This window comes from Mycteria americana, chromosome 3 (assembly GCF_035582795.1).
Source record: "Mycteria americana isolate JAX WOST 10 ecotype Jacksonville Zoo and Gardens chromosome 3, USCA_MyAme_1.0, whole genome shotgun sequence".
NCBI lineage: Eukaryota > Metazoa > Chordata > Aves > Ciconiiformes > Ciconiidae > Mycteria > Mycteria americana.
In genome coordinates, this window is record NC_134367.1 from 82,468,129 (window position 1) to 82,478,657 (window position 10,529).

General features: G+C 47.2%; 1 protein-coding gene across 1 annotated transcript in view; it reads left to right on the forward strand.

Moving 5' to 3' along the window:
* The window catches only part of PGBD5 (piggyBac transposable element derived 5), a 79,030-nt gene extending 77,066 nt beyond the window's left edge, over positions 1-1,964 (forward strand). Inside the window, exon 7 of the mRNA XM_075495858.1 lies at positions 451-1,964. Within this exon, the coding sequence (XP_075351973.1) occupies positions 451-721 (271 nt within the window). The 3' untranslated portion in view covers positions 722-1,964. The remainder of the gene's footprint in view (positions 1-450) is intronic.
* The last annotated feature ends 8,565 nt before the right edge of the window (positions 1,965-10,529 follow it).

Sequence of the window (10,529 nt, forward strand, 5' to 3'; positions counted from 1 at the left end):
GTCATAAACCAATGAGACTTTCTCCCAGTTCACTGTCGTGGTTGGAGAGCCACCCCCAGCAGCACATCGCTTTGCTCCCTGGTCACGCTATGACCGGAGCTAATGCCGTGTGTAATCAGGCTACATGGTCAGAGTTGCGAGAAGCAATGTGAATCATCTTTAACACGCTAATTGAACAAAACAAGGAATTTAATTTGTGAAATTATGAAATCCAGGATCTGATTAACACCGAGACACGCACACACGTAACCTCAGCGCTGTCATTTAAAACAATGCCATCCATTCAGATCAGGGCAGGGCCCGCAGTAACTCAATCTCCTGTGAAATTATTCTCAAGAGAATTTGCAATTAATAATTCCAGCAATGTAGTCTTTCTTAATTAAGCCAAACTTAACATTCCATTTTGCAGTGTTTTCTAATATCCTGCTCCACTTGCTCCTTCATCCCCAGAGAGGAGCAGAGAGAAAAAAGTGCCAAGTCACAGACGCTGCAGAGAAGGATACCCCCAGCCATCACTAAGTCAAAGCACAGGCACTCTGAAAGCGGCTTCATCCGAGACTTGAAAAAGCACTTTACCCACAGTAACGAACCGCATCTCATCAGACCCCTGCAAAGCAAAGCCATCTCAGCTCTCTTCAGAGACCGTCTCCGCGCTCCAGTTTCCTTAGATTACAGCACAGGTCAGATGCGCAGCCAGCCGCAGTTTCCGTTTGGGGAATGAGAGTTTAAGAAAACAAAAGGCAAAAGGCGATGAGAATTGAGGAGCCAGAGACCTCTTTCCCTCTTCTGCTGTTCCCACCGCCCGCGGTGAGGGCTTGGACGGGATTCCCCAGGAATGCCCGCGCTGACATCCCCAGCGATACTGGCACGGGATTCGGGTATTTTACCAGCTTTAGCCTTTCTGTGCAGAATTTGTTTCCTGTTAAAGGTTTTGCCTGGGAACCTGAAATCCTTCAGCCAAGAAGCAAGACCGCTAGCAAAGCAAGTTCTCAGGCTCATGGGGAACTGGTGGTCCACAAACCTGGATGAGAAAAGCCTCCCCTGAGCAGACAGGCTCACCTGCCCTCGCCCCGCACTGCCCCGGAGGCAGCTGCTGCCAGCTGTGACGTGAACACGCTGAGGCGCAACAAGCCAAAATACGCTCCTTGGCATACTTCTGTGACTCGGGGCTGGACCTTAACCTTAAAAGAAGGGTTAGATGTTCCTTCTGCCAGATTTGGACTCCCCAAGAACAACAAGGCAGGATTTAAAATCGCAGCATTGTCTCGTAGCCTTTGGGAAAACAGCGAAAGCAAACCACTTTCATCTGTTCTGGACAGACACAATTTTTTTTTTTTTTTTTTTTTTAAAAAGGAGAATCTCGTCAAGCTTCCAGCAGCCAGGTACAACGATGCCAAATAATAATCTACAAAAATGGAAAGTTATGAGGGAAAGGGGAGGAGGGGAGAGACATTTCTTTAATTTGTTGTGAATAGGGTTAGCATCTGCAGCCAGCCATGCCAGAATAAATTGCAAATCACTCTCGGGAATTGGAAAGGTTCATGGCCTACAGTCTATCTGTATCCCAAAGCCTTTTAACACCAAAACTGTTGGAGATAAAGACAAATACATGAATTAACGTACATATATCTCTCTCGAACATTTGGACTGAAAAAGCTGGTCTCTGAACATAAGCAACTGTACCTCCACCCAGCCACAGAAGAAAGTCACCATCCAACACTTGCAACGATAAATGTAATTCTGTACCTGTCAGCTTTCCTCCAGTTTGTACACGCTGTTTTTCTTCTTGTTGTCTCTCTGATGCGTCTTTTTTCAGTCCTCTCCATCAGTGTGCCCAACAACCCACTACCACCTGGTACAGAGCTACTTCAGAGACTGGATGGAAGAGGCTTCCCAACAACTACCTTAGCATAACATTTTTGTGTTCAAATAATCACCTTTTTTTATTCCTATCCCATGATTAATATGGGGCAGATAGAGTACTGCTCTGTTCAGAAAAGCAATTTCGAAAGTGCCACTGCAGCGTTCCACAGTTTCTGTCTTTTCAGACACCAGATAATGTCGAGTAGTTACTAAACTGAACACAGATGATGACCCACAGTCCACAGCCAGACTGAGCAATCAGTGCTATTAAATACTGCAAGTCAGGTTTAACAAACTTATGTGAGAGATCCTAGCACTTTTAACCGAGACAATTCGTTCCTGCAGCCAGGAGCTTGGTGCATGTGACCCTGGACTAGAGAAGCTCTGACGTATCTGAAAGGTGCTTCAGCTGGACCCAGACCAGCTGCTAAACATCTGTATTCCTTACAGGGGTCTTGGCCAATGCAATAAACAGACATTAGATAGTTTAAACAAATCATCCATATTCAGCAGCATCCTCTCTCTTACCTGGGGTGACAGCAGCCAATTTCAAGGCACTGTACACTACAGTCATTTTAGAAGCTGCTTTTACATTGCGTAAAATAGACCTGCCTTCCCCCTGGCCTGTGGCAAGTACACGCACACCAAGCGTAGACACTCGAGTGGACTCAGTGGGTGCCAGCAACAGCTTTCCATTGCTCGTGCAATAAGCAAAAGAGGTTCCCGAACTTTTGTTCCCACAGGCTACCACGGACGACCTGTTTCTTGTGATTTGTCCAATAACATCACCACCAAATTTCAATGGAAACATCTATAGAGGCAGGGTGGTTCAGCAGACCAGTTGTAAACCGCGTATCACGAACAGCTGGCAGGGCACTGGGACGGACGTTTCTCCGATCACTTCCCAGCAGAGCAGCCTGCAGGGGTGATGACCAGGCACCCTCTGAGCAAGGGAGACCGGGTGCCTGGCAAAACTGGGCTGCAAGGGAGCTGCCCTGCTACAGCCCCAACTGCAGCAGTGCTGGAAATCCTGCCCTGCAGCTACGTAGGCGGGGACCCAACCTCATGCCTGTGCGTAAGGTTATCCAGCACCAGATACGCCAGACCAGCCAGACCCTCCCTTCTCTCCATGTGCTCGCCCCCCCGTTGTCTCCTCAGTTTTACAGCTCCTGGTCCCGACCAGCTCTGCCTCTGTGCTGCAAATAACCACATCACTTTGACGCTACCCAGAAGGGAGAAAACTAGAACAGAAAGAGAGAAAGAAAGAATTTCCTCTTACTCATTCTTTTCAAACAACGAGGAGTTATAAATAACATCGTTAGGTTCATTGGTGCGAGACAGCAGTGCCCCTTCCCAGCTGACAGAGCCTCTCTAGCAATGACAGCCTCGCGGTAGCCTGCAGGATTTTAGTGCCTGAGGTAGCTTAACCCAGTTTCTCATGTGGTTAATGAAAATCAGCAGTGGATGAGATTTGCTGTTGCTGCTGTTCTTCGGGCCCCTACGCAAAGGCTGAAGCACCCAGGAACACGTGAGCAGCTCTATCTCCTTAAGACAGATTTACTTAAAGACGGGTGGTTGCAAAGTCATCTTCCCTCATTGAAAACAAAGAATAACATCTTATCTGGAGTCTAGGGGATCTACAGTCTGGTCCAAGAGTTGCCCTTCCCTCCTGTCAGCCCCTCGGGGCTGTGCGGCTGAGGCACTCAGCGGAGGGCACGCCACTCCCTGGGCAGGCAACTTAAATCCTGCTTTGCCCATCGATGCTGCAGGGCACGAAGGGGGTTGTGTGCTGCCTGTCCTCCCTCCCCACCAGTTAGATGCTCTGGATGCTTTCACCCCCGCAGGGACCACAGGACAACCCAGGGGCATCCTGTCAGTTTCACAGAATCACAGAATCGTATAGGTTGGAAAAGACCTTTAAGATCATCGAGTCCAACCATAAACCTAACACTGCCAAGACCACCACTACACCATGTCCCCAAGCACCTCATCCAAACGTCCTTTAAATACCTCCAGGGATGGTGACTCCACCACTTCCCTGGGCAGCCTGTTCCAATGCTTGATAACCCTCTCGGTGAAGAAAAATTTCCTAAGATCCAGTCTAAAACTTGAGGCCATTTCCTCTCATCCTATCACTTGTTACCTGGGAGAAGAGACCGACCCCCACCTCTCTACACCCTCCTTTCAGGTAGTTTGGAGCAACGCAAGTGCTCCACAGTCCCCGGGGCTGAGGAGCAGTCCCCCCCCAAGAGGGACAGCCTTCAGAGGCACCGGTGGAGGGGCCAGCGTCACACACGCCAGGCCCTTATCCACACGGGTGCACGTCGGCACAGCACGGCCGGCGGGCCCAGCTCTGCCCTTCCCGGCTCCCCCAGCCGCGCTCCGCAAGTGCTTGCTTCTGTGCACGTCCAGCGAGAGCATCCCCGGCCAAACAGCACACGAGCGTCCCAAACGAGCAGCAAGAACAGCAGCAGATTTGTAGGTGCCTCAGAGCTGCGCAAAGCAGTGGGGAGAAGATGGAGCGGGAGTGTTTTAGGAAAGGGTGATAAAGGGTCACTATGGTGGGACGTTTTGGACTTTTGGCACCTTCACACAGGCCTTGAGTTTCACGGGATGCTCCCTGGATGGACCCGAGCCTCCCAAGTCAAGCTCTGGCCAAAGAGCTTCGCTGTAACTTTGCAGCAGCAGTTGGAAAAAGACGCAGGACTTGTGTTCGGCACAGCTGCCAAAAGTTAATTAGAACAACAAAAACAAAGTGAAGGGAGGGCTGTGCATATGACAGGGTTCATCAGTCAAGCTTGTGCTTATTACATGCGTCAGACCAAACTCCCCGCAGCGAGCTTTCTCTACCTTTCCACCTCCTCAGGGCTAATTTAAGAGCTGTTCTTTGCAGCCCATAATAATCGCGAGAAAAAAAAAAAATCAAATTCTGTTCTGCCAAAAGGAGGAAACTGGAACGAGGGAACCGGCAGGAAACCTGTCTTGCTGCCATCTCTGGCTTTCCTAAGGAAACTTGTGCTCCCGGGCACCCAGTCAAAGACGACAGAGCTGCCAGCAGGACGCAGGGCTGGAGCCCTCCCGCGAGGGAAGCCGGGCCAGCAGGGGCTGGTCCGCTGGGAAAGGGAAGGCCACTTCCCACGGATAAAAAAGCGGTGGGCTGCTATGTATAGGTGAACACAGAAATAACCGTACCATACAGAGAACCAGATGCAGAAGCATTTTCTCTGTGGGTACCTTATGCTCAGACAGCCTCTTCTGTACGTACAGTCCCCCCAGATCTTTCCTGCGAGGGGCAAGAGTGGTAAGCCTCCCCTGTCCTGAAAGGCAGCCCCTGACAAAACAGAAAGCATCAGCTCACTAACAGCTCTTCACACATCACAGCCCCAGCTCAACAAAATGCCTAACGCACATTTGTGGCTACTCTTGCTCCAGCCTTTGCAGACGCAGGGAGCGAGGCTGACGCGAATGCCACCTCCGATGCAAATATTCAGGCAAAGCCAGAACAGAGTGAGCAGGCTAAAAGGTCGTGTTCAACTCACATGGATTTGGGCCCACCCTTTGTGTCCCCCACGAAATGACCTTTTATTTGGCCAGGCCCAAATAATATATTCTTTTCCTCTCAATGTTAAAGTAAATGCTTTTCTTTTTTTTTTTTTTTTTTTTTTAATCTTTCTGGAAAGTCACTCAACGGTCCTTGCTTCAAGGGCATTGCTCACTCCTGCCAGGCTCAGTTCTGCTCCACACAGGCTGGGCATGTCTTCAGCTTCATTGCCAGAAGTTGTTTTCATCCATATGAAATGTATCACAAAAGTATAGCCCTGGCACTAACAAAAACGGTGGGGCCGGTTCCCACCAATCCCACGGTGCAGGAGTTCCCAGGTTGCAAAAGCCGCTTCCCCTTTTTGTCCTCCTTTCTCTAGCAACGGAGCCCAGGGTGCCCCATCTCGAACCAGGACCCTCTTTGTGCCCGGTGAGGATATTCAGCTCATACAAGCCTTTCTCCAAGCACTGCTAATGAAGGTCTAAATTCAGATGCAGCACAAAGATGGTCGCTTTCAAGCTAATGGATTAGGATTCCACGGCATGTTTTCAGAAGTCCATAAAAACTTGTTTTCTTCAGAAGTCTATGTGAACTCTCAAAGACTGTCCTTAGCGACTGTGCAACGAAGAGACACGAGACTGTCAAAGACGCCACCTGCTACCTAAGAGGCTATTGCGAATGCTGATTCTTATGGGTTTATGTCTGTAGCAGTTTTGGATGGAAAGGCAATTCTTAAAACGGCACGTGGAATTTGATCCCTGAAGGCACTAGATTTCTGCTATTCACAATAAAATACAAAATTCATTTCCTGACCTTTTTTAGGCTCATTTTATCATGTTTCATCTTTCTAGGTGAAAGTCTGAAATTTAAAAACTTCCTGCAGCCATTTGCCAATATAATACCATAATCAACCAAAAACCTTTTCACATTTTCACAAGAGGTTAAGGAGACCACTTTGTAAGCGAGCTGTAGCAAAGAAAGGTAATTTGAAATGAGAGCTGGAGACGGGATTCTCCACAAAGCATATGAAGTACCAGCTGCTTGGCAATTCCTTCTGGGTGCGCTCAGTCGGCGCTGCCACCTCACACGTCCCTGGCGATGCGCCGTTGCTTACCTTGCCTGCCGTTCTCCAAGATGCTCCGTGCGTCCGCGCGTTTGTCCAGCCTCGGGTATGAGCTACCCAAAGCACTTCAGCTGCAAACTGTTAGCCAACACGGACCAAAGGGCATGTTAACCCAGTAGCCAGACTCTGACAACAGCAAATGCCTAAGGAAAGGTCAAAGGAATGAGATGAACACTGAGTAATATTTCCTCCACCTGTCCTCCAGCTCCCATCAGTCTCTGACTTAGAGATTTCCTGGTGCATGTTTTACATGTTTGCATGTTTTACAGCCCTTTTTTTCCACTGAAAGGGCTTTCACATCCATGGAGTAATTTTCAACAGTGTAGAGTACTTTTGTCTTAAACTTGGTACCCGAAAACATCTGGTTTTGCCTTCTCATTCACTGTTTGTAAAGAACAACCAAGAGTTAACCCTCTATCTGTATTCTCCTTACTGTTCATGATCTAACCTCTTCTTGTGCAGGCACCATGCCTTTCCAGCTCAAATCAGATGGAGCAGGGCAATTCCCACTCCTTGCTGTAAAGGACTTCAAATTAAGAGGGAAGGAAAGGGGGCTATGGCATCCGCTCAGTGCCACTCAGCTTGTAGTTGAGCTACGTCTGCCTCCCTTCTTCCATTTTCCCCATGCCTCTTCAGGTTGACCAGGACGCTGTGTGAATACTTTGATCTCTTCCAGCACATAATCCTGTTCTGAAAAATGGGAACCACAGCAGGTCAGAAGTCCCAGGTGGACAACCAATTTGGGGGATGTTCCCTGAGCAAACTGACAGACCCTCAAGAGTATCAGTTCAGATCAGCAGCCTGCAAGCACTGCTCGTGGGCATCTGGCAGTGGTTTTTTTTTTTATTGTCTTCATCCAAAGAAACCCCCCTCTCTTATCACCTACAGGCCCAACACTGATTCACCTTGCTATGCTGCATTTGCGGGAAGCCAAGGAAGATGTGCCACCTCTCAGGATCATTGACATGGAGCCTCTCAGAGCGCTGGCTAAAGCTGGCTGTCTTCATTACAAAGCCCAAAGTACATGAGTGGTAGGCATCAGTGGAAATCTTCCATTAGCAACAGCTCTAAGTGCCTCATCCTGTTTCTACTGGAGTCAAGAGGAGGACCTTCATCCCTCACCATCCCTCCATCTGTCTTGAGGACAGCTCAGGGAACAGCTGTAGCAACGGATGGTCTGAAAAACCTGCTTCTCAGCTAGTTCAAGAGGCTCAGTCTGTAAGGGGAAAAGTTAAGAGATGACAGAATCGGACTCCAGCAGCTCTGACACAAAGAAGAATATTTTGAGGAATGAAACCTAATTAGCAGACAAAACGGCTGGGAGCTGAAGCTAGGCATTCAGCCTGGAACCAATTACTCATTAAAACTAACTTATATTGGAATAGCTGACAAGAAGAGAATTAGCCCAGCTGAAGAACAAGATTTCCTAATTCTCAAATTCATCGGTTTCCCATGATGTTTAACTGCCTAACTTTTATTTTTAAAAACTCTCCTGAACACTTCTGAAAATTGTATCCAGTCTTTTACATCCAGGCTGAATGCTTGTCGGAGGTCACATCCAAACAGAAGCTGAGGACTTGGCACAGATAGCACTGTCAAAGATGTTACAGCTTATGCTTGTAGAGCACAGGACAGCTAGATCGCACTTTACCTTAAGCTATGAACTTACTGCCTTTGAAATACATCCTAAGCTGCAGCTCTGCAGCTGCTTCTCCACATCCTCATGCTTTGCACCTCTCTCTTCCACTTCACTTTTTTTTTTTTTCATTTTTTCTACCTAGACACCAAAGTACCAGTAAGCGTGTCGTCTTCTTTTGTAGCTCCTACTGTGACAGAAGCCTTGACCCTCACCAGTGACCTAAAGATGCCACCCCCTTTCAAACAACTTATTCAATAGGAAAAGTAAAAGCAACGTCTTCATACAACTCTGAAACCAGCTGGCAGAGAGCTTAACACCAGCGTGGTTTGCACCATACCACACAAAACACAAACTGCATGCAAGACGAAGCATTTGCTGTCTCAAGATTGTCTAAACCAAAGTGTTATGTCCCTTCCAAGTAGGAAAGTCCCTATCACACATTAGCTTGATGTTGAAACAGAGACCTTGATGCAACTTAAAAACGTTCTTTCTCTCTCTCTCTTTCTCCTTCCTCTCTTGCCACTAGAGGTGCTCCTGGCCCAAGACTCAGGTATCAGCAATAAGACTGTTTCAGTATAAATAATAATAATAACAACAACTATTAAAAGCATCTCAACTAGAAAGCAAAACAGAACATCTCTCAGCACAGGCTCTCATGAAAACAAGAGGTTTGATTTTACCGTCTGGTTAAGCCAGGCTCGAATGCCTTTCAGCTGCTGAAAGGAACAACGCACTTTCCATGGGTATTTTTTTGCCAACCTTCCTTACGCCCCAGGCTGGCCCACCACAAGGCATTCATAATGCTGCTTTTAGCTGCTGCTAGCTCACAAATCAGTGACAGAACTGTACCCAAAGTCTCACAGCGATGAGCAGGGAGGAGCAATACCTTAAGCAGATGCTGGGTCCCACTGCTCCACAGGATGGGCAAGATGCTTTTGTGTTTCTCTGGTGCTGGGGGGGAGGAAGTTCAACATCTTCCCCTTCGCCTGCTTCTGGTTATGAATCCCTGCCACTGTGTGCCAACACCAGCTCTCTAGGCCCTTCAAAAGGCCGACTCAACTCTCCCAAGACAGACAGAAAAAAAATAAAGTTGATCTTGTCCTGTTGCTTCATCGACTTAACTGTCTCATGGAACGGGCACCAATGCTAGCACAAGGGAGGAGAGGCAGGGTCAGCGTCCCTCTCCCCCTCTGCAGCAACAAAGAGGCTGGCTCAGCTGAGCACGGAGCTGCCACCCAGGAATCCACCTCACGGCCACTCCAAAACCAACTTGCTGGACAGGAAGAAAGGTGGCACAAAAGTTAAGAGAAACGCATTTTGCAGAAGTGGTGCTCCCCACGCAATCAGAGCACAACAGACTCTTGGTAGTCATTTTCTAACCCTCTTTTTAGCACAAGGCCCAGATTACCAAAGGTAAGGTTTAATTAATACAGGTATGGCAGAAAACATAGCTATTTGCTACTTCCAGATCCTTTTTTAATTAAAAAAAAAAAAAACCACAAACAAAAAAATCCTTGGATTAAAAACATCTGCTGGGTAGAAACAGGGACTTGAAATCAAACAGGTCCCTCTTCCTGCATACAGAGCAACAACATGCTGCTGTGCTGCAAGAAATCAAATCAAATCAAAAGGGTATTTTGCACCCATTCAGACAACCTCTTGGAGGGCTGTGCAGAGAGAACATCTGTGGACTGACTTTATTCCCAATTTTTAAGCTTGATTACTAGCAGATCTTAAAATAGCTGCTGGATGTTAAGCTGTAAATAAAAATGTGCAGTCTAACAAAAGATGCAAGCCTGACATTTGTGCTTATTCTGTAATCACGGCGTATTATCCCAGACTATTTTTTTCAGTGGTTTCTATTCATTTGAAATCATTCTGTACAGGAACAAGCCTCTTGCTAGAGAGTTCTCTAACAAGTTATTGCTATGAAATTACGCACTGTATTTCAGGCTGGATGAGGACACAGGTGATGCATGCATGCAACTCAGGACCACATAAATTTTGTAGGGTATCTACATTTAATAGACATCCAAGTAAGGCGGAGTAGACCTTTGTATTTGTATACAAAAATATAACATTTTAAAGTAACTAAGGTTATGGCAGTAACACCCCAGATGGGAACTGGATAATACTCTATAGGACCCACCTTAAACAAGACAACAGTCCTTACCTCAAGCAGATTACAGCCTTTTAATCTCTCCCAATGTTCAGCTTCCTTTCCAAACGCATGCAGGCATCTTCTTGAAAATTCAGTATTTAAAATATGTTTTTGTTAATCCACAAAGAGGAAAGATTAAACATTCTTCTATAAAAGGGATATATGTGGTTTTATGCACAGTGAAAGGCAAGCAGAGTAAATC